We start from the raw sequence: 25,169 nt of genomic DNA on the forward strand, positions 1-25,169 counted from the left end.
ATTTGTAGTGTTCTTCAAGGAAGTGCAAACTCAGCTTCTCCCTGAAATGGAGCAGGTGTGGGCAACCCTGAGAGATACAGGGATGTTGTTCTGCATCCTGCATGCATAGATGGTGAAGGCGTATTGCCTTCTTCTCTGCACTTCTTTGCCTCCATTCTCCTGGTGTGCCACTTGAGATGATAAACTCTTCAGTCAGATATGTGGGGATGCTGGACTTGACAGCTTTGTAAATGATGCTACTGGTTTTGAAGATGTGGTCAGTCGGAAATGGGAGCCAATGGAGTTCCATCAGGATGGGGGTGATGTGATCATTCTTTGCAGGCCCTGGATGAGTCTTGACCAGCTGCAATGACGTCAATGTGGGGTCACTAGTCAGAGTGAACACGGGCACTGTCTGGTCTGCAGTGGAACCCTTCTGAGCTGGACGTCAGATCTAAGCCTCAGGCCAGCTCCTCAGCTCACTCTGAACCTCCTTCCAGCACAAGGCATCACCAAGTGGCTGCCTTTCGTGTTGCCAGCAGGAGGCGCCATACAGCCTTTACACATCTGGCATCCTTTCCTTGAGGAGATGAAGGAGACCCTGGGTGTGATGGCACAGATCACTGCACCCGCTGAGTCTGCCTATTCTCCTTCTCTGCCCTGGTCTGCCTCATCCAGATGTAACTACTCCTCCACACACGCCCGGGAGCTGCGGTAAGTACCTGCTTGAAGGCGATCTTCAGCTCGCGCACGCCCACCATGTGCGCCGTCTCGGCCAGCATCTTCGGTCCTATCAGCTCCACAAAGTCCTCGAAGTCCACGCGGCCGCCCACTGCAGAAGACAAGAGACGCGGGGGTTGAGAATAAGATTCGGGGTGGGACTAACCGTTGGTAATAGGAAGAGGAGCTGAGCAGGTCTGTCTGTGGAGACTGTCAATGGAGGTCTTCAATTATAAAATGAAATATTCATTTATTAATGTTTTTATTTTTTTATTTTGAGTTTTACCAGCACACTACACTCGGGGACGCTTTAAGGAATTTGGGGGCCCTGGGCCAAACATATTTTGTGGGCCCTTGTTCATAAGAGCTTTGAATTTATGATCCAGTTTCCTCTCTGTCATGCACCCTTTGTCTGAGTCACTGTCAATGCACAGCCACAATGGTATGAATTTTAAATGTGTTTACATCTAATATTCATGGATAGTGACCTCCCTCCCATTTCTCACATGTGAGGTCCTCTTTTTATCTAAAAGAAACTTTTTTTATAGATGTTGCATGAAACATAAACACAACAGTTGTCAGAAAAATGTGTAATAGACTCTCACATATTACCCACATTAAAAATAGATTAAAAGAAAACGCTATTTACAACAATAATTTAAGAATATTTCAAGATCATCAGGGCAAGACTCTCTCAGCGGAGCCCCTCTGAAAGGCTGGGGCCCAGGGCCAGAGCCCACTTTGCCCTTAAAACATCTCTGCCTACAACAAAAACTGGCATGCACCGTGACTCTGTACAAACCCTATTAACATGAAGGTTAGAAGGAGAGGCGCGTGACACATTGTATGTTTTTAGGTCTCTCCTATGCAGCACGCAAACGCCTCTTAGGAGGGACCTCTTGGAATTGCTCAGGACTGTTGTTCAAACTCGTGCTTGTTTTGCACTGTTCTCTATTGGCAATCGTGCATGTTCGGCATTTCCCTTGCGGGAGCGAGCAGCGGCGCCATCTGTTAGCAATTATCGCCCCTGCCGCTGCTAGCTCCCGCAAGGTAACGGCTGTCCATGGACTTCTGGCTGCGCTCCACTGAAATTCCTTTGAGTGGTGAACACATGTCCCCAGTCTGCAGACTTCAGACTTGTTATAATAACAGACAACAGATAAGGTTGTGGGATAGCTCCAGGGCGTATTTTGCTGAGTTTCATCACAGACACCCCCTCGCCTTAGGCTATTTGTAGGCAGTCAGACGAGGTGTTTGTAACCGAGGCCGCATTTCCTATGGTTTTTTTATAATGCACATCAGCTGTTTGTTTTCATGCTGAGTAGCTCTGCAGGCATTGACTTTTCCCAGCCCAACCTTCCATTGGATTCTATCGCGTTACCGTATCTCCCACTTCATTTGCTGACACTTTACACCACTCCGCAATACGAAAAGCTAAGGAGCCGTGTTATCCTGCCAACATACATGTTCCGTGCAACATGACCTCCTGGTTTCTAAAGCAGCTATTTTTGAGTTTAAAAGTAGGAGCAGAAAGTATACTTGTGTATCTTTCTCAAGTGCAAGTACGTGTTGGAAGACAATTTCAATAATATTGAACAGATTCTCGGTTGCCAGGTATACCAGGTATGTTTTCCCTTTCGCGAAGCAGTAAAGTGAAAAAAAGACTACTTCTGCAGGTCACACAGTTAAAAGTACCATGGTTAAACTTTCTCAGTCCTCAGTGGCTTTTTCTAGGGGTGTGTAAACTTGCAATGTTTTTCACTTTGCTGCCTGTGTGTGAAATTCAAAATGGTTCTGCTCAAGATATGCTTTGCCCAAACCAGATAGTTTTCACAGGAGCACAACGCCCATTGAGCTCATAGAGCTTCAGCCCTCCACCCCTGGTATGGGGAAGCCCGAGCTGAGACAGCTTCCCGGGCACACACACAGCCGCACCTGAGTACTTCACAGGTCTTTAAAAGACCATTTGCTTGATAATGACGCTTCGTTGTTCTTCACCTTGAAAATAATTAAAATTACATGTGTGCTGGCATTAAATATGCACATACAGCAGGCGGCCTGAGGGGCAGTTTTATAAACTGTCGAGTATTTGGGAGAAGTTGAGGACTGTGAAAACTTACACTTTTCCCTCCAAATAAATCCCAATAAAACCCTTTCGGGATTTCTCATCTATCGTCCTCCCACCAGCTTAGGAAATTTCGTCAATTCTCTGCTAGCACTTTGACCTCCAGCTTTCTCCTTCTAGGAGACTTAAATCTCCACTTTGAGGACAACAAAGATAAAGTTGCTGGAGATATAATCTCGGAATTAAAAGCATTTGACATCCAACTTAAAAACTCCGAAGTAACTCACTCCAAAGGACATCTTTTAGACCCACTCTTCACTAATCTCCTTAATCTAGAAGTCTCCCACCCACTCCCCCTCCCATGGTCAGATCACTTTCTGATCCCTTTTTCTTGGCAGATCACTCCTGTCACCCCCCAGACCCTCACCCTAAGACAACAGGATAGAATTTGGTCCAAAATACCTCTTGAAAATTGGGTGCAAAAACTAACTCACTCTGCCCCTTATGCAGATCCCGACCCAGACAAAGCAGATAAAACATTTAACAACTGGCTTACCTCTACCTTAGACCAAGTCGCTCCGAAGAAAAATCTAAAGAAAAAATGCACCTCTTTTAAATCCCCCTGGTACTCCCAAGAACTCAAGATTCTTCGGAAAAATTGTAAAGTTCAAGAACGCAAATGGAGGAAAAACTGGGACCCACTTTTTAAAGAAGAATATAAAAAATCAATGAACATCTATAAACTAGCCTGAAAGTCTGCTCAGGCCTCATTCTATGAGGAAAAAATCAAATCTGCCTCTAATTCGTCCCGCGAGACCTATAAAATTTTCAAAAACTTATTAAAAATTCCAAATCCCTCCCCAACCCAGTTACCCTCTGTTGCTAGATGCAATCAAATAGCATCTTATTTTCAGAACAAAATAACCACCATTCTACAAACCCTCCCCCCCAAATCTAACAAAATCTCCGCTGAAACCTTGACTCGTTCATTAAATGGTCCTATCCTCGACAGCTTCCATCAGATGACCAAGGAAGAATTCCTTAAAACTCTCTCAGGGATGAAAAGTGGCTCTCCAAACGATCCTGCCCCCATTCATATCCTCAAACAAGTGGGGCCCACTATCTCACACCAGGCCACCGATCTCATCAACGCCTCCCTCAGCCAAGGAGTGGTCCCCCATAGCTGGAAACATGCAGTAGTAAAAGCCATACAGAAAAAACCAGATCTCGACCCACTTGATCTCTCCAATCTTCGCCCTACCTCCCTATTACCAGGGATAAGTCAGATCACGGAGAAGGTTGTTAATCAACAACTATCAGCTTTCCTAGAAGCCAACAACCTTCTTCGCCCTTCTCAAACTGGGTTCCGTCCTGGGCAGGGGACCGAGACCGCCCTTCTTCAAGTGATGGAGGAAGCCAGATGCATCTTGGATTCAGGGGGAACGGTGCTACTGATCCTCCTGGATCTAAGCGCTGCATTTGATACTGTGGACCACGAGATCCTGATACAGCGACTGTCCAACTTAGGAATAAGAAACACCGCACTTCGCTGGCTCACTTCCTTCCTTAAAAACAGAACCTTTCAGGTCTGTGAAGGTAATGAGCGATCCGATTTTTTTCCCCCTCCAGTGTGGGGTCCCCCAGGGCTCTTCATTGAGCCCTACACTATTTAACACATATTTAACAATAACTACATGGCCCCCCTGGATGAAGTGGTCTCCCCATTTGGGATAAAAACCATCACATACGCTGATGACACCCAAATGGTGGTCTCTTTTTCGCTAGAGAGTGCTCAAATCAAAAACCTTCATGACTGCCTTGAAGGGATCTATCAGTGGATGTGTGATTCAAGACTGAAACTGAACGGCTCTAAAACCGAGCTCATGCTACTGGGACCACAAACATCACTCCTCCCCAGCGCAATGTGGCCATCTTGCCTAGGGACCCTTCCCAAACCCAAGCCGGAGCTCAAAAGTCTGGGTTTCTGGTTAGAACAGGACCTTTCTCTTAAAACCCAGGCAAAAAAAACGCAGGTACCTGCGTAGGCCTACTTCGCTCAGCCAGGAAAATTCTCCCCCTGCTCCCTGCCCCCTCTCAAAAGCTTCTAATACAAGGGCTGATATCATCGAGGCTCGATTATGGCAATGCCCTTTTCCTGGCAGCCCCTGAAGCAACCCTGAACATCTTGCAGAGAACTCAAAATGCCGCTGCTAGGCTCCTGACAGGCAACTCCCGCAGAACTTCAGCTAAACCTGCACTGAAGACCCTTCACTGGCTCCCAATCCGTGAAAGGGTCAAATTCAAGGCACTATGTATAACGCACAAAGCTCTACAAGATCAGGGTCCCCCGTTGCATAAAACTAGGCTCTTCCCATATAAACCCAACAGATCTCTGCGTTCCTCCCATGGTAACTTGGCCACAGTACATAAAATTAAGAACGCCCGTACTGGAGGACGTCGTTTCTCAGTTGCAGCAGCAATACTGTGGAACGCCCTACCTATCCATCTTCGAGCAGAAACGAATCACAACAAATTTCGCAAGCTTCTCAAAACCCACCTGTTCCCACAATAATTTGCCTATTCCCTTCCCGTTTTTTGCTTCCCCTCTCAGTGGCTAGTACAATCCCAGCGCTGGGACGCCCCCGGGCAGCCATGCGCTCTAGAAATCCCGTTTTCATTTCATTTCATTTCATTTCAAGTGTTGGCTGCGGTTTGTTGGGGTGGGGGGTTGTTTGCACTGTGTTTTTTCTAAAGCAGCTATTTTTGAGTTTAAAAGTAGGAGCAGATAGTACACTTGTGTATCTTTTTCACGGGCAAGTGTTGGAAGACAATTTCAATAATATTGAACAGATTCTCGGTTCCCAGGTATCCCAGGTATGGTTTCCCTTTAGCACAGCAGTAAAGTGAAAACAAGCATTGACATAGCAAATCGGTCTAGCCTTTGGGCCCTTATAAGTGTTTAGTCATGCAGCACAATATCCCTGGTGCAACAACATCAACTGTTGCATGGATAAACACGTATTAGGTCCCAAAGGTGAGACCTATTGGCTATGCCAGTGCTTGTTATTTTTATTTTTTACAGTTTTGTCTTGTACAAAATATGCCACAGGGAGGCGCCAGAGCACTTAAGTGTGATCAATAGACATGAGAACGCTAATTAAAGTGGAAAACGGTGCATATACAACGTCTATTGTCGGTACAGGTGGGAAGTGTATTTTACATTCAGACATACAAATTATAAACATAGAGAGAGCAGATAAGGCCTCTTAAAATGTATGAGTGCCACCATACACATTATGTTTTTATATGAATCCATTCAACATCACGGTACAGAAATGCTGCTACATCCCACAATACAAGCCTGTGCCTGAAAAGATTGGACTATGGAAACTATTCTAGCCAGCTCTAGTTTTGCAGCTGAGACTTGGGCTGCCCAGCAAAAGCCAGTCCTAAATGGAAGGACTGTCTGTCAAAAGCATTCAACAGATTCATTCCTTGAAAGACAAACCTCAACCCCTGATCCCCCGAGGGCTGCAAAAACGTCACCACGGAGCTCCGCTGGATGAGGGGGCTGTGATCCAACTGCTCCTGTATATATCAATCACTGGCAGAGCTGTGACTCAGAGGGTCCCTCGTATGTCATTTCATGGATAGAGCTGTGCTCCAGAGGGTCCTGTTTATGCCATGTCATGGATAGAGCTGTGCTCCAGAGGGTCCCTCGTATGCCATGTCATGGACAGAGCTGTGCTCCAGAGGGTCCTGTTTATGTCATGTCATGGATAGAGCTGTGCCTCAGAGGGTCCCTTGTATGCCATGTCATGGATAGAGCTGTGCCTCAGGGGTCCTGTGCATGTCATGTCATGGACAGAGCTGTGTTTCAGAGGGTTCCTCGCATGTCATGTCATGGACAGAGCTGTGCTTCAGAGGGTCCCTCGTATGTCATGTCATGGGCAGAGCTGTGCCTCAGAGGGTCCCTCGTATGTCATGCCATGGATAGAGCTGTACCTCAGAGGGTTCCTCGTATGTCATGTCATGTCATGGACAGAGCTGTGCCTCCGGGCTCTTGTTTATGCCATGTCATAGATAGAGCTGTGCCTCAGAGGGTCCCTTGTATGTCATGGACAGAGCCGTGCCTCAGGGCTCTTGTTTATGCCATGTCATGGACATAGCTGTGCCTCAGGGCTCTTGTTTATGACATTTCATGGATAGAGCTGTGTCTGTGGTAGTCCCGTTTATGCCTTGTCATGAATAGAGCTGTGCTCCAGAGGGACCAGTTTATGCCAGGTCATGAATAGAGCTGTGCTCCAGAGGGTCCTGTTTATGTCATGTCATGAATAGAGCTGTGCTCCAGAGGGTCCTGTTTATGGCATGTCATGGATAGAGCTGTGCCGCAGGGGTCCTGTTTATGCCATGTCATGGATAGACCTGTGCCGCAGGGGTCCTGTTTATGCCATCTCGTGTAAAGAGATGTGCCTCAGGGATCCTGTTTATGACATGCCACAGATAGAGCAGTGCCTCAGAGACCCTGTGTATGCCATGTCATGGATAGAGCTGTGCCTATGGGGTCCTATTTATGCCATGTCATGCATAGAGCTGTGCCTCAGGGGTCCTATTTATGCCATGTCATGGATAATGCTGTGCCTCGTGGGTCCTGCCCATGGCAGCCTCAGTGTTGGCTCTCCTCTGGCACCAGCACCCAAACTTCCCCCTCCTCGCCCCCACACTCACTCCTCATCTTGATGTGCTGGGAGATTTCGATCAGCTCCATCTCGGTGGGCATGTACCCCATGGTCCTCATGCACTCGCCCAGGTCCTTGTAGCTGATGTATCCATCGCGGTCCGTGTCGAACTCCTTGAAGGCTTCGAGGAGCTCTGAGGGTGAAGACGAGAGAGCGCATGCGTTAGGGTTCAATCAATACCAAAAAGAGATCACCCGCTGCTGCGCTTACCATTCACTCAAACTGTTAGGTGGGCAAAAGGGGGTCAATCTGATCCAAGCTCATCCATGGACCCCATGGATTCCCTTTCACGCCTGGTCATGTGCTGTGATAGTGATGTTAGGCCAAAGGTCACGTGATGTCACAACCCCTGATATATTCAATATACTAATAAGCACGGTGGAAAGATTTTGTCCTGGGAATTAAAAACTAAAGGTAAGCACAGTTGAGTGGCTACACTTAAAATATGTCCATTCTAATTGAACTGGAGAAGATGCAGAGATGTAGGTAATTTTGGAAGGACCCACCACACAATTAGAACCAAGTGAGGCCCCTGGGACCTTAAAACGAAGTGAGATCTCGAGACCGGCAGTGCTTTTGGCAAACAGTAACATTGGATCCTCTTGTAGACTTGTTTAACTCCATCCTACATGATGCTGATGGAGCAAGGGAGTGACAAAACATTTTGTGTACCCCTTGTTAACTATAACACATATTAATCAAGTGGAGTGTTAAAACTAATCAACAAAAAGAAAAGCACACACAGAAAAGTACACGTGGGATACTAATTTGCTCATGTTGCAAACTGTAATACATTAATCCTGTGAAATTGTCATACTAATATAGTGCAATAATGCTTTTAAGTGAGTATAGCTGTGCGTGTATGCTTATTATAAGTATTTTTGTGGCAAAACGAAGAAAATTGGTAAGTAAACTGTGCATTTTCATTGCTTTTTGCTTGGTGGGAGGTAAACAGAAGGGCTTTACTTTAAAATCTAACAGTTAATTGTGTTTGTTTCTATAATAGTTCCCATTAAGGCCCGTGCGGGCTAGTAAAAAATTGAGGTTTTTCGAGACTCTGAGAGAGTGTGACACTAGCGCATGCGCAACTGTGCTCGATAGATGTACCAGCAGCCTGTGCCTGGGCTACTGGAGTCAAGGTTAGTGTGGCCCAGAAAAGCGGAATGGTGCCAAAGGAGATGCTCGAGTTGTGAGCCTGGGAAAATTGAGTGAAGTATCGACATTAAGGACAGGATGATGTGCAACAAAACCAAATAATTATGACCACATGAGAATTATGGAAGTGACTTTGCAAATTTTGGACAATGAGGAGAAGAGGTGATCTTCATCACCCTTTGAATGGACCAATGAGAAATGAGTATGGACCCTAAAGTTTCAAGTTTTAGTTAGATAGTTAGTGAAAAGGAGTATAAAAGAGGCCATTTGGAAGAGAGAAAAAAAAGCTGCTTTTAAAATTTATTTTCGCACCACAACATGCTGTCGGACTGAACGATTTTTGGGTGCAAAAGACTTTGAAATTTTCTTGACTTTAACTTTTGATGGGTTCGGAGTCCTGATGGGAGGTAGACATCGAGGAAGATAGAGAGGCTGTTTTTGGGAACCTGCTTCGTTTATTCCTGCTTTTTTCTTCATGATAAAGAAGACTGGTAATATGACTTCAAATTTTCTTATTTCCAAACTGTTTGCTAATAAATGTAAAATTTATTGACTTCACTCTCACTGGACAAGCTGGGGACCCCTCGCTAGGCCCATGGTCGTGCTGCCCTATGGGGCAATTTGACAGTGCCAGGTGGGCCAGTCTGACACGTGAGTGTGGGTTCTGTTTTTGTGGCAGTTTGTGGGCTGTTTTTGTGGCATTGTGGCAGTGTGTGGGCTGTTTTTGTGGAAGTGTGTGGGCTGTTTTTGTGGCAGTGTGTGGGCGGTTTTTGTGGCAGTGTGAGGGCTGTTTTTGTGGCCGTGTGTGGGCTGCTTTTGTGGCAGTGTGTGGGCTGTTTTTGTGGCAGTGTGTGGGCTGCTTTTGTGGCAGTGTTTGAGCTGTTTTTGTGGCAGTGTTTGGGCTGTTTTTGTGGCAGTGTGTGGGCTATTTTTGTGGCAGTGTGTGGGCTGTTTTTGTGGCAGTGTGTGGGTTCTGTTTTTGTGTCAGTGTGTGGGCTGCTTTTGTGGCAGTGTGTGGGCTGTTTTTGTGGCAGTGTTTGGGCTGTTTTGTGGCAGTGTTTGGGCTGTTTTTGTGGCAGTGTGTGGGCTGTTTTTGTGGCAGTGTGTGGGTTCTGTTTTTGTGTCAGTGTGTGGGCTGCTTTTGTGGCAGTGTGTGGGCTGTTTTTGTGGCAGTGTTTGGGCTCTTTTTGTGGCAGTGTGTGGGCTGTTTTTGTGGCAGTGTGTGGGTTCTGTTTTTGTGTCAGTGTGTGGGCTGCTTTTGTGGCAGTGTGTGGGCTGTTTTTGTGGCAGTGTGTGAGTTCTGTTTTTGTGTCAGTGTGTGGGCTGCTTTTGTGGCAGTGTGTGGGCTGTTTTTGTGGCAGTGTTTGGGCTGTTTTTGTGGCAGTGTTTGGGCTGTTTTTGTGGCAGTGTGTGGGCTGTTTTTGTGGCAGTGTTTGGGCTGTTTTTGTGGCAGTGTTTGGGCTGCTTTTGTGGCAGTGTGTGGGCTGTTTTTGTGGCAGTGTTTGGGCTGTTTTTGTGGCAGTGTGTGGGCTGTTTTTGTGGCAGTGTGTGGGTTCTGTTTTTGTGTCAGTGTGTGGGCTGCTTTTGTGGCAGTGTGTGGGCTGTTTTTGTGGCAGTGTGTGGGCTGCTTTTGTGGCAGTGTGTGGGCTGCTTTTGTGGCAGTGTGTGGGCTGCTTTTGAGGCAGCATGTGGGTTTTGTACACAAACTAGGCGGCAGTAGCAAGCAGCTCTGTGCAAGCTGTGATGCTGTTCTCTTATTGCATGCACCGTGGCTGGACCAGTGGCACTTTGTGGGGAGAAGAGAAGGGATGTCTCAATGTTTTTATCTTTACAATTTCTCAAACATTATCACACACCTTGCCCAAGCTCACATGCCTGTGATTTCCTGACCCTCGGAGATCACCCAGAAAGCAGGTCTTAAAAAGTCTAGAGCTGCTTGATTTACACATGTGTTCCACTTTTCCTAATACCCGTTTCATAACAAGCATTGGAAATGCAATAGGTCTCGCACCATTAGAGTTAGTGCTTTTAGAATTGTTTATGGGTTTTTTTTGTAAATGTTTAGCATTTTTGTTTCCTGTAGCCAATGCTAAAGAATTACAAATAAAAAAAGCCATAAACATTTCTTAAAGCTCTAACTGAAATGGTCTGAGACCTATTGCACTGTGTGAGGGTGAGGGGTTGAGGGTGAGTGAGGGTGAGGGTGAGGGTGGGTGAGGGTGAGTGAGGGGTTGAGGGTGAGTGAGGGTGGGTGAGGGGTTGAGGGTGAGTGAGAGTGAGGGTGAGTGAGAGTGAGTGAGAGTGAGGGTGAGTGAGGGTGAGTGAGGGTGAGGGTGAGTGAGGGTGAGGGGTTGAGGGTGAGGTGTTGAGGGTGGGTGAGGGTGAGTGAGGTGTTGAGGGTGAGTGAGGGTGAGGGTGAGTTAGGGTGAGGGGTTGAGGGTGAGTGAGAGTAGTTGAGGCTGAGTGAGGGTGAGTGAGAGTGAGGGTGAGTGAGGGGTTGAGGGTGAAGGTTTGAGGGTGAGGGTGAGGGGTTGAGGGTGAGTGAGGGTGAGGGGTTGAGGGAGGGTGAGTGTGGGTGAGGGTGAGGAGTTGAGGGTGAGTGAGGGTGAGTGAGTGTGAGGGGTTGAGGGTGAGTGAGGGTGAGGCTGAGGTGTTGAGGGTGAGTGAGGGTGAGTGTGTATCGGACTATGTGTCGAGGTGCAAAAAACCCGAGGGGAATTCTGCTGATTAAATAAAAATACAACCGAAACTAATCCTGACACTAATCCAGTTTGTAAAGCCCTCCTACCTCACACGCCAGAACCATACACCAACAGATCAAAGAATACCTTGGAGCCGCGCGGAACGACATTCCGAAACACCTAAAGCTCTACAAGGCAATGACACACTGTGCAATGTAAAACTGACAGTAACAAAACAAAAATTATTTCATATCAATAACTTGTCCAAAACACAACTGCGAGCATCTTTTTCTCCCCCTCATCATCAATCAATCGGATGCCCAAATGACTTAATTGCCATCTTTTCCACACTGGGTGACTTTAAGCGTCTCCCTTCGTCACAATGTAAACAACGTGCGCTCACAGAAACTAAATAAAGTAGTTTGGGCGCAAAATAAAAACACATACATTATGTTGCTTATCCTCTACCCCTCACTCCCGGAAGCATGTTCCCAATCGAATTACTCACACATTTCACACTTGGCTGCCTCTCCCAATTTATAGTTGGGTGGCTGAGGGAGGGGGCGTGCGGCCACGGTCAGATTGTGCGTCTGTGAAGCAAGTGTGATTCGGGAAGCCCGTCTACCTCCCATCTGGTATCTTTAAATGATGCCTCCTCCCGTGATGAGAAATAGGCGCCAGTGGCAAGCAGGCGTTCCACCTTGGGCGGGTGGGGGCTTAGGGTCCACGCCTGTCTGTATGTAACGGTATGTAACGGGCCGATAAAGTGACACCCGCTTTCATAGTGTGTAATATTAAGCAGGAGACAGTCGAAAAGAGCTGTGCAGTGCGCTATCCTCTTTGGGTACTGCTTATCAACGTACATTCTGCGTTTGATATTCTGGGGGCTCCAGATGTGGATAGGTGCTGAGCCAATCCGCCCAGGATCACACACCACCAAGTGTCTACAGCATCTACACTGTGTCGTACTCGGTCAATTTTAAGAGAGTGGCCTGCCTGCTCTGTATACTTGCACCAAACTGTTGCCCGGAGCATAAAACCCGTTTACAAATCTTAACGTTGTGAGGAAGCGATAGTGTTTCTTTCTGCACATACCTAGCACGTCCTGATCAGGAGGGGCATATGCGCCCGTATGCCTCCAGGATGAACCATATTGGCGCAGCATATATAATATATTACATTCCTTCATAGACGGGCTGCGATCCCTAGGATCTAAATCACCTTAAGGTGGGCAGGAAGATGGCCAGGAGATATTAGCAATATGCTCCGTAAGACACGTAGGTTTGTGTCGTGCTGTGGAGTTTCCCCAAGGCCACTACCGCAGTATTTCAACTCAGGTTTTGCAGACATCAAAACGTTGATTAAACCTATAATGTAAAATATCCTACCTATTGAGAGGGAATTCTCGTCTTGTCTCGAACAGACGGCGGGCAGGGGAGGGGGCAGAGCGGGGAGAGGGAACAGACGGAGGGAAGGCCAGATAAGGGGAGGGGGGAGGAGAGTAGGAGGAGGAGAGTAGGGGAGGCACGGCCTAGCGGCCGTGCCATCAAGAAGTGAGGGGGCGGGAGAGTAGCAAGGCAGGCGGCTGGGGGGAGGGGGGAGGAGAAAGTAGCAAGGCAGGCGGCTGGGGGGAGGGGGGAGGAGAAATTCGACGCGACATGGCAGGCAGGGGAGGGGGCGGAGCGGGGGTGTGGGAGGAGTGCGGGAACAGACGGCGAGGGGAGGAGAGTAGGAGGAGAGTAGGGGAGGCACGGCCTAGCGGCCGTGCAATCAAGAAGTGAGGGGGCGGGAGAGTAGCAAGGCAGGCGGCTGGGGGGAGGGGGGAGGAGAAAGTAGCAAGGCAGGCGGCTGGGGGGAGGGGGGAGGAGAAATTCGACGCGACATGGCAGGCAGGGGAGGGGGCGGAGCGGGGGTGTGGGAGGAGTGCGGGAACAGACGGCGAGGGGAGGAGAGTAGGAGGAGAGTAGGGGAGGCACGGCCTAGCGGCCGTGCAATCAAGAAGTGAGGGGGCGGGAGAGTAGGCAAGGCAGGCGGCAAGGGGCATGTGCACGCGCTTTTAAGCTCAATGCGCATGCGCATTGAGCTTAAAAGTCACGGGCACTGCAAGGAATCGCCACGATTCCTTGCAAGTTGGGGAAAGAGTGGATAAGTCCCAATACTCTCGCTTGCTCGATGCGCATGCGCATCGACAGGCGAGACCTAAACAGTGTCGCACTCCACCCCGACAAGGACCCGCTCAGAAGCCCTCGGCTGCCCTCCCTGGGCAGGGCTTCTGCTTGGGAGCCAGGGTGTGTATTCAGAGGCCCATGAATGGAGGGGAAGGGAGGGTTCTGGGGCAGGAAGAGGTGGCGTGTGAAGGGGTTGACGCCGGAGCAGAGTCACTGACCGACACCCCTCAGTGTGTCAATACATATTCAAACTCCAGTCAAGCTGTTCGTGGTTCCTTTCATTGGCCTTTAACAGACTGCACTTTAAGACCCTGCTTCAGAGGTCTCCAGCTCATCTCAGGGCACGTCACTTCCGGCCACTTCGGGTTTAATGTTCTTGCATCAGAGATCTATGCGGATCCGACGGGCAGTCACTTCAGAGGGTTAATGTACCTGCTGTCGAGCATTGCATACAACGTGCAGGTCTTGTTTTGTTTTCTTTGTAAGACAGCTCTGTGCGTTGATGCTTTTGTCACAGAGATTCTGCATAACATGCACATTGCAAGCTGCAGTCATGGTAGAACAGCTTAACGGCTTAGAGAGTTATGCAAATACCCACATGTCACCTGCAATCCCTTGTTTTGAAACATGGGCATTAATCCATCAGTATGCTAAGGCTGCTTAAAAGGGTTCACCTGTATTGGTATTGATCATATTTACCAAGCGCACAAATGCCCAGCGGCTTCTAGGCGCTGACATGTATCAGATATAAAGACCCAAAGGTTCAGACAGGGGATGAGAAAAGCCAGGACTTGAGCAGTTTTCTAAAAACGAGTAAGATTCTGTTGGTTCTTAATAAAGTAATACCCCCCCCCCCCCCCCCCCCCCCCACACACACACTTTCCTGGGAGCTTGATTGCATATTGGTATGGAAGCTGTTTTCAATACAGCTGAGCGCAGAGTTCTCCCTGGTGCAAACCAGGTGAACTTTTTCCTCAGTTATCCGGGCCAATCCCGTGAAGTGTTTTATGTGCTTCGCAAAGAGCCTTGAAGACCTCACCTTTCTTAACTGGGAGCCAGTGTCGCTCCACTGAGGCCAGACAGACTGACAGATATTTGGGTGCTTTTTGAGGAGGCAGGTGGTTGCCTTCTGCAGAAGCTGGAGTCTCTTTAGGGAAAGTTGTTGGGAATATAGCGCCTTACATCGTATGGGTTTACAACGCATGCAATTACAACACGGTTGTTGCAACAACCACGTTGTTAGGAAGCGATATCTTTACATCACAAGTCATTAGATCGACTTGCTGTAGGGGCGTGCTGGATTTAGGAATAGTATAATTTACTATTCCAACTCCAGTGTGCGCAACAGTAGGGAAGGTATTGGAATAGTAAATTATACTATTCCTTAGGTCAGCGCACCCCCTACAGGAAGTGGATGTAACAACTTGCGTTGCAATGTACTGCAATGTAACAACGTGGTCGTTGTAACAACTGCGTTGTAATCGCATGCATTGTAACACATGCAATGTAATGGCCTTTTTCCGTTGTTGGATGCCCTGATAGTAGTACAACAGTCCAGCCTGGACAATACCAATGCAGTCACCACTGATTTCTGCAAATCATGGGAAATAAAGTGAAGAACTTTGCTCAAGGTTTTTAAGATGAAGAAACCGGCAGAGTTAAGTTTATTTATCTGGTCTATAAATGAAAGATCACTGTCAAGTTCTTTATTTTCGAGATCGGAGCGGGAAGAGGTCCTAGAGACACTGGGGCACAAGGACGGGTTCCAAAATTAGAGGTCTTTTCCAAAAAGAAGGACCTCCATTTTCTGCAAGTCCAGCTTCAAACGATTAAATTTTTCCAGGCCCGGACTGGCCATAGCGGGCACCGGGCAATCCCACGGTGCGCCGCACAGATGGGGGATGGTTATTGGCCCCAGGAGGCCGTTTTCGTTACAGGGCCGTTTTTGCAGCACCTCCAACCGCCCCTCGCGTGTGGGGACATGGGGCCGGCCGAGCACTTTGCCAGGGACGGTTGTGGTTCCCAGTTCAGCCCTGCATTTTGCGACATTGCTCATGCAACTATGAAGCAGTGAGAGACTTCCTCCACATTGCTAGAAATTGACACAATAATCTGAATGTCGTCAGCGTATGAAATTGTTGAAAAACCAAAGATTGAATCAATTTGGCTAACGGGCCACATAAACATTAGAAAGTGTGGGGCTCTGTGACGACCCTGGTGGAATGCCACAAGGCAGTGAGAAGGGTTTCTAGCTGAATTCCCCACGGGAGACTGACTGCTCTCTATTCATAAGGAAAGATTGGAGGAGATGTATTGCAGATATTGGCCAAACAATCTAAAGGATCACATGACTCACGGGGCCCGATTCACAGAACTAACTTAAGACAAATTCCTAAACGTACTACTTTTGGTATTCACAGAAGTTAGGATTTTGTCTTAAGACAAACTTAAGACAGAATCCTAACTTAAGTCTTTTTTAAGTCTGTCTTAAATCTGTCTTAAGACAAAATCCTAACTTCTGTGAATACCAAAAGTAGTAAGTTTAGGAATTTGTCTTAAGTTAGTTCTGTGAATTAGGCCCACGGTGTTGATAGCTGCGAGCAGATCTAAAAGAATGACCGCAGCCTTCCCTCCATTGTCCATAATGGATCTTATCTCCTCTTTCGCAGAAACCAGCTCCATTTCAGTACTGAGATTTGTTCTACATCCATGCGGAGTTTCATCAAAAATTTTGTTTTTAATAAAAAAAATCCAAAAAGGTACTTTTATGGTGTTTTTCAAGAATTTTCGCTGGCATCAGACTGCTCTGCGCGCAGGGGTGCAGCTTGTTAAATAAGATTGCGAGGGGGTGTGAGCTTTAGATTTTCCAACAATCACGCTGGCATAGAATGTTAAAATGCATTATTCAGGGTGCATGAGGGGGGCTTAAGGGCAGTAGAAAGGGAGAGGTGTGTGGATTGGTAGGAGTACTAAGTGAGAGAAAACATAATATTTTGTAAAATAACTAACATTTTTTAGGACTTTCAAAACAGAGAGTGTGTATATGTGTTTTTTGTCAGTGGGTATGTAAAAATTCCTGGTAAAATCTGACAGACGCCTCACCATACCTGACTGAAAGCCCCTGCACACAAATATTTATCAGAAAAACACCCCAAAAAAAACAAACCCTCTGAAGCTACGCCCTTGTGCATGCGCTTGTGTTGCACTGTTAATGCTCCCCTCAGGCAAACCCATGCATCCTGCATGTAACACACTCTAACAGGCCTTCGGTCGCCAGAGTAAAAGGCTGCATTTCATTTGTGAAAATTAAAGTTTTGTATCACTTCTCAATTGCTTTTCTCTCTTAATGTCTACCATTCTGAACAGCTCTCTGATCCCTGCATTTTGTACTGGCCAAGCGTGTATATAATCATCCTGGCCCACAATAACAGCATAATGCAGGGGAAACATCCTTTACAACGGAACCGTTACAACTCGGTACCGTTACAACGCAGGATTTACAACAAAAGTCGTTACAACGACTTTCGCTGGCGGGCGCTCTAGGATAGGGGATAGTTTAATTTACTATCCAACACCTTCCCTACTATCCACGGGGACTGGAGTTGGAATAGTAAATTAAAATATTCACTATCCAGCGCCCCCCAACGCAAGTCGTTGTAACGACTTGCGTTGTTAAACCTGCGTCGTAAAGGTACGCGTTGCAACGGTATGCGTTGTACCTGCATACATCCATAATTCAGCGATCGTGCGGTCAACCTATTCATAAAGATGCCTAGTAATTCACTTTTAATGCTTGACACTTTTACACTCACATAAGACAAAACTGCTATGGGTCATGCCCATCACAGAGTTGAGTACCAGTCCACAGCAATCAGCCACCCATACCAGCTGAACCGACATGGAATTACTGACGACTGACGAGATCAAGCATGTGCCACTGGGCAATGGAGGAATTTAATTTAGCCTAGGACTGCAGATCCCAACAAGCCACATACTATGACCACTTCTTGACATCTCACATAATCAATCAGAAATGGGATGCAAAACCTATCTCAACAAATCTCTCCGCCATTTCTCCCTCCAACCTATGCACAGGACCATAAACATTAAACTAAAAATCTCAGAATAGACAACCCAGTTTACTGAAAACTACAACCTGTGAGCCTCTCCCTCGCACTTCTTCGTCCGTCACATTGCTAAGCGCTGTGCCCCATAGCACGCTAATCACACCTCAGTACTCATCATGCATGACTTGGAAACACATATGATCAAAACAAAGACAGCACACTTCCAAAAACACATGGTACACTGTGTAGTGTGCTACGCGGGAATTCAAGCACTTCATCAACCCACATAGGGGCAGTAGGCACTAAATAAATGTTGCAGTACAGTACAATACAATATCGCTCATTCCCAAGGGTCAGGGTAAAAGGTTAAAGTTCAAATGCCAGAGACTTACCGTCCATCTCTTCTGGGGCCAGCTCCCGCTCCTACAGCAGCAGAAAGGAAATGACAGAGAGAAGGTGGCTTTATACAGAGTATACAGGATTGTGGCACAGTCCCAGAGGGGGACAAATTTCACAGCTGGGAAGGGAGCCGCGACTGGGGAAAACACAAAGGGATCCACAGGAAGAAGCATAACATATGAAACCAGTGACTTCACTGTGTCCCATTTCTAGGCTAACAGCATCATTTAGACCCTGGTGGTCAGCTTGCATGCCACCAGGTCAGCAGAGGCCAGGGCTGAGCTCCCCTCTGTGGAAGGACTGCAGGCCGTATTTATGGATCTCCTGTCCCTTACAGGCCTCTATGCCTTCCAAACAACCAGCAGTGTGATGGGTGTTCATGTGAAAATATGTTTGTTGCTCCTGCTTTGCAAGTTATTTTGTTTTTCAAGAAGAAACTTCCAAAGTAGGAGTCTGCTCTTCCAAAACAGAACATCACTGGCCAGGACCACAGGGAGTTTTGTCTCTGCACATGGGGGCTATTGAGTAATTTGCCCTGTTGGGACTGCCATGTTTTCCAAGGTGGTCTTGGCAGTTAACTGAATACAACAACAAATTACCGCTCACCTGTATTCCTTCTATAGGGAGTTAATCCTATATTTTGAAACTGACCCCATTCTCTTAAGTCAATTTCTTTTCTTTCATTTCTCATAATTTAGTTTTTCAAATTGCCAAAATGCACCACAAATCCGTCATTATACATTATATACAACTTTTCATCAAATATTACAATGCATCTCTAAATTCATCATAAATATGACATACAAAATACAACTTCCTTCCCTACAGCCAATCAACACCCTGCACACCACACATAGAACCTTATACATTCATTCAACATCTATCAACATCCCCCCAAGAAATTTCTATAGGCACAACTTAGACACATCTATGCTAATATAATAAAGAGAGAGCCCAAACCTTTGAGGCGGGTAATCTTAGGAACCACAGCACCAATCACAACACCCAATACTGCGTTGGAAAGAGCAGTTGCAGCAGAAGGACATAGGCTATGCAGATGCCCACCATATACATTTAAAAGGTAAAAGAACTGTGCCAGCAAAGTAGTCCCTTGTGGGCGTGTCTGCTTTGTGCTGTGGGCGTGACAAACGCTGAGGGCGTGTGGTATGTTCCGCCCTACATGCCATGTCTCATATCGTGTGCTGTGGGCGTGTGCTGGGGGTGGGTGGGCGTGTGCGAGGCGTGGGATTATGAAAAAAAAGCGAGCGTTGTGCCCAATATTTCATTGTTTTTTCTTCCCAGGTTCTGTACATCCCAGCCCCAGGTGTCCACCCTGCTCCCTTTAAATACCCCTGCACCCCATAATCATAACCCACCCTTACTCCTTAAAATACCCAAACACCCTTAAACACTAACCCATCTTAACCCTATAAATATACCCTGTACCCCAAAACTCAAACCTATCCCTAAAAACTTAAAATACCCCTGTACCCCAAAACCCAAACCTAGCCCTGAACCCGATAAATACCCCTGTCCCTCAAAACCTAAACATACCCCTGAACCCTAAAAATACCCCTGTACCCCAAAACCCAAACCTAGCCCTGAACCCTAAAAATACCCCTGTACCCCAAAACCCAAACCTACCCCTGAACCCTAAAATACTCCTGTACCCCAAAACCCAAACCTAGCCCTGAACCCTTAAAATATCCCGGTACCCCAAAACCCAAACCTAGCTCTGCACCCTTAAAATACCCATATACCCCAAAACCCAAACCTAGCCCTGAACCCTAAAAATACCCCTAAACCCCAAAACCCATACCTACCCCTAAACCCTAAAACTACCCCTGCACCCCATAACCCAAAACTATATCTGAACCCTCAAAATACCCAAACACCCCAGAACATATACCTCAGTACCCCAAAACATATACCCCTATACCCATTCTTACCTTATCCAAACATTAAAAAAAACATGCTTTTACCATTCATGCATTTATAACGAATTTTGTTGTAAATGTATGTGTAGTAAAAGCATATAAAATGTAATGCCATGCGTTATAATGGCATTGCGGAGTCATGGTACTTTTGTAATGAAAGTATGCGGAGTGATGGTATGCAGAAAGAAATTTACGGAATAATGGGCGTTTACCCTCTCCCGGTAAGTACATTGGTGGCATGGCGGCCCACATCTCCAGCAACCACATTCATATTTTTTCACCACCGATTTGAAAAATGCACAGGTCTCTCTCATTGATGGCCAGCACCGACATACACTTTTAGACACACCTCCCGCCACAAGTTCTAGAATTGCGAACTTTAGAGCTGGGGAGCTACGTTCGAATCTCGGCATCAGCTCAACATCCTGTGATTCCAGGCAAATCGCTTTGTCTCCCCGTGCCTACCACAAATGAATGTGTTCTTCTGTAATGTAAATTGGGCTCATGCCATGTTGTCGAGTTTGCGCTATATAATATTGCAAGGAAAAATAAAGTAGGGAAACTCGAGTTCACACACTACTGAACGCGCACTCTTAAGTGCATCAGCAGTGCACTGTGAATCGGAGCGTTTCACAGGCCTGTCACAGATAAGAAATGCTATCAAAACGAAATCCTACAAAACAATATGTTACTGGCCGGCAGCAATTCATACCCGGACAACGTCGGGACGGGCTGCTAGTTTACTATAAATGAGAGCCCGAACCTCCAACAGAAAAATACAAATCATCAGGTTTTTTCAATATTAAAAAATCCCATAGCAAAATGGATAAATCAGCAATATTGATAATGAACCAATTTAAAATAGAAAAGCCAATTAGATTAAATGAAAACTGGATTACAATGGCCCTTCATGGATAAAGCCAACAATGACAGAATGAACCAAGAAGACCTAAGGAGGAAAAATATAAATGTAAATGTAAATGTATTGGCATTTATATAGCGCACTACTTACCCGTAGGGTCCCAAGGCACTTCGACCGCTGCGAAACCCTTCCTGGCTTCCCTTAGAGATGGTCCCTTTAATGGGTATCTCCAGGGTGAGACCAGGCATCCCCGGCGGTCTGGTGGGGCCGTTAGTGAAGATGAGGCAAGCTAATGCCCAGAGTTGCCGAGTGTGATCGCTGATCAGAGTGGGCACCGAGGCGAGAGAATTATCGAGTCCGCTGACCCTGGTCCAGAAACCTGCCGCGCCGGGAATCGAACCCTGGTCCCGGGCCGTCCTCTGCTCTCGGGTCTGCCGCCTCTAACCAGTGAGCCACACTACTTCACATAAATATAGTGAATCCCGAAAACTTTGCTAATGGAATATTTATGGGGTACATTTAAAAATAAAAAATGCATATCTGGCCTCAATGTCAAACAACTATCAGATTATATTTTTACAGCAAACTTGGTCGACAAACTCCGTAATGCTTGAAGGTTACAGAGGATATTTTGAGCCGGCAAACAAACAAAACAAATATGGACGCCCCAGTGGGGATGTATGACGTTACAACGCATACTTTTAGCACGCATACCTTTACAACGCGGTTTTTACAGCGCATACCATTACAACGCGTAGCGCTTTGGGGTGCTGGCTAGTGAATAGTTTAATTTACTATTCCAACTCCAGTACCCCTGGACACTAGGGAAGGTGTTGGATAGTAAATTAAACTTGTTCCCTATCCTAGAGCGCCCCCCAGCGCAATGTGTTGTAATGGTTTGCGTTGTAATGACTGCGTTGTAATGGTAGTGCGTGGTAAAAGATTTGTTGTAAAGGTTGTATACCCCCCAGTGGGGGCCTGGCAACATTTATTGCCTTAGACTTGAAAGTGGAGCATGAGCAAGTGATTATGAATCTATTAGCAGTAAAGCTACAGTATATGGAAAACAATAAATCTAAATAATTATTATTAATAAACTTATATATACACCCTACAGCAAGCTCAAGGAAGAACATGAGCACTATTCCTATCAGTTTCTTATTACAGCAAATGATTGAGGACCCATTCACTTAATATATTATATCAGGGGACTTTAACCTAAATCTATTTATGCCCTGTTAAAGAGACAACATAATCCAGCAACAGGATTATTTATGGGCAATCCCTCAGCAAACAATACCTGCGGTAATTAGTACCACACAAAGTAAAATAGCATTAACCTTCCTTAAAGATTTAGAAGCGATGGGATTAGGAATTTTAAATGGGAGGCTTCCACAAGACACACCTCCAGAAAGGACATATCATTCACGTAGTAACTAATCAAGAATCGATTACACAATAGCATCTTTGAATATTTTTAACAAGATAACATCCTTCCATATGGAGAAATTGACCATTGGCGATAATAGCTAGCAAATACTTAAAAAGCTACACTGTATACTACATAAAACGTATGCAACTGTACCCGGGCAGACAGTAACAAAGAATTATAGGAGACTAAACTGTAAAGAAGACTCCAAAGAAGCTACCAACAAACTGGATCAAAAATTGGTTAAAGAATGCTTTGAAGAGGAATCTTTGTCTGTAAAGGAAAGATTGGCGTATTTGATTCAAAAACTAGTTAAAATGTATGTGTCAAAAGCCCAATATAAGAAATACAAAAAGAGGCAAAGTGAAGCAAGTAATACAATCAAAATATCTCACCCTACGCGGATCTGAGAAGATCACGTAATAGCCTTCGGTGACAGATAAAAAAATGCCCAAATGATATGGTTTTACGTTCTAACTTAAAAAGTATTCATCATATCCTGCAGAAGTTAATCTAGGATGAAACAAGTCAAGCAAAGCACAATCTCTGGGCTAAGGTGCTGTACACAATTAAACAATCAAACTCAAGGGATTTCTGAGAAATGATAAATGGTTTATCACAACCTATTGAAACAGATGTGTCATCCACATTAAGTGTAGAAGATTGGATAAGATTCTTGACAGCACAGCTAAGTACCAACTGGGAAATTAACCAATAGGAAGCCTGTGTGAATGTGATAGATATGACAAGAAAGGATTGGGACCAATGTGATTGTGATAGATATGACAAGAAAGGATTGGGACCAAGAAATTGATAAAAAAAATTAAGTATGCAAACTAATTTGAAAACAAAAAGATGGTGCTCCTGGTCCTAATGGCAATCCATTTGCACTATATAAGGAAAGCACGGTTTTATGGGCAGAATACCTCACAAAGGTATTTAATGAAATTGTCAAGATATCAATAATAAACTAAACATGAAAGGGGTCATTAATATCACCAATATATAAAAAGGTGATTGGGCACATCCTGGAAATTATCGATTAATTACCTTACAAGACGCTGATGCCAAATTATTTGCAGGAGTCCTACTATCAAAACTATTTGTATTGGCAAAGGAGAAACAGATAATTCTACCAAATCAAACAGGGTTTATACAAGGATTAGGTACCACAACAAATATATTAGTGTTATCAGTATTAATGGATAAATACATTGCATAGAAACAATCACTGTATTTGTGTTTTGTGGACTTTAAATCAGCTTTCGATTGTTTACACAGACAACTACTTTGGTAAAAGCTGGAAGCACAAGGTATCCCACCCTTCGTCTTAATATCAATCCAATTGCTCTATTCAAATACACGGGTTAGAGTTCAGATGGGAGATGGTTTGTGTGTAACGAAGGAAATGCCAACTTCTATGGGCCTAAACCAAGGGTGTGTTTTGGCCCCATTGCTTTTTAACCCCTTCACTGCGGCGGCTATTCCGCCGCAGTGCTAAGGGGGTGGGGCGGCCGCGCGGCGACCGTCTGCTGGTGACGGAACCGCTCCGTCACCAGCGTCGGTGGCGCTGTGCTTATGACGGAGCGGTTCCGTCATGGCCCGCCCCGCTCAATGGAACGCTCAGGGCAGGCGTGGAATTCGCGCCGCGCAGGCGCTCCGAGCCGGCCATGACGGAACCGCTCCGTCATCAGCACAGCGCCACCGCAGCTGATGACGGAGCGGTTCCGTCATCAGCAGGCAACGGGTTAAACTGTTCTTATCAGACCTAACACAAGCGCTGGATGAAGAGAATGCCTTTTCTCCAAAATTAGCTAGTACTCAGATATCAAATCTGTTATATGCAGACGATGTTAGCCTATTAAATCAAACACAGGTCGGGCTGCAACGCCTGATAAATAGGATATCAAGGTATTCACAATCAAATGGAATGGTTATAAACAAAACCAAGACAAAAATTATGAAGGTTAACAAAAATCTAAGGCCAAATAATAAGCATAAATGGCTCCTTGATAAATTGCAATTAGATCAAGTAAGATCATACAAATACCTGGGAGTACTATTTGATGATAAAGGAACATTTCATCCACATTAGGTTGGTATGCAAAGGAGAGCTATAATCCTATTAACAACATTCAGAATCTTGCAGAAGTCATTAGGTGGGCTGAGTTACCTATCGTTTTTGAAAGTAATATCTGCAAAATTATTGCCAATGCTAATGTATGGCAGTGAAGCACTGTGTGGAAAAGATTCTATAATCATCAATAATGCTGTGACAAAAATGTTCAAATCACTTTTTTATATTCCACAAAATGCATCACCTGCACAGATTAGATTGGAATTTGGGTTAACTAATCAGCTAATTGCACAAAAAGGCCAATTTATCAATGTATGTAAAAAAATGGATAATGTAAATCAAATGTCCAATCTGTTATGGCAGGAATTAAACAATCAAATCAGAAGTCTCAGTTCTGGAAGTATTTACACACCGCTTTAGATGAATACTCAGCAAATTCGATCTGGGATATGCCATTAACTACAGATTCATTAAAAAATCTATTCATAAAATAACAAAACACCTATCAATGTATATTGATAAAGATTCTTTTGCAAAAAGAAAGCATGCATGGTTTTTAATGACTGGGTATACGAAAGTGAGAGTCCGATCATATTTTGAACCTCCATGGTCTCTGATGCAAAATAATATTTTTATAAAAGCTCGTTTTGGTGTCTTCCCCGGCTCATGTTGTGTAATGCCTTGGCTTAGATAAATGGAATTGATCCACTGTCGCTTATGCAAAATGGGAAAAGAGAATATTATTCATTTGCTATGTATATCTCCAAAACTTAAAGCTGAAAGAAAATCTATACTCAATCGGCGTTTTAATTCCTGAGGAATACAGTCTTGTAGACTAGCACTGATAAGATGTCTGCATTCAGACGATATAACAATGAACTCTGCTTTTGT

The 25,169-nt window shown here is 45.5% G+C and overlaps 1 protein-coding gene across 1 annotated transcript in view; it reads right to left on the minus strand.

Annotated features, from left to right (window-relative positions):
- CABP4 (calcium binding protein 4) overlaps nt 1–25,169 on the minus strand; it is a 53,698-nt gene that overhangs the window by 13,151 nt on the left and 15,378 nt on the right. Inside the window, exons 2-4 of the mRNA XM_086953762.1 lie at nt 17,967–17,997; nt 7,493–7,636; nt 702–811 (exon numbers count right to left, since the gene is read on the minus strand). Of these exons, the coding sequence (XP_086809888.1) occupies nt 702–811; nt 7,493–7,636; nt 17,967–17,997 (285 nt within the window). The remainder of the gene's footprint in view (nt 1–701; nt 812–7,492; nt 7,637–17,966; nt 17,998–25,169) is intronic.

The sequence above is a fragment of the Lissotriton vulgaris genome, chromosome 1_2, assembly GCF_964263255.1.
Source record: "Lissotriton vulgaris chromosome 1_2, aLisVul1.2, whole genome shotgun sequence".
Classification (NCBI taxonomy): domain Eukaryota; kingdom Metazoa; phylum Chordata; class Amphibia; order Caudata; family Salamandridae; genus Lissotriton; species Lissotriton vulgaris.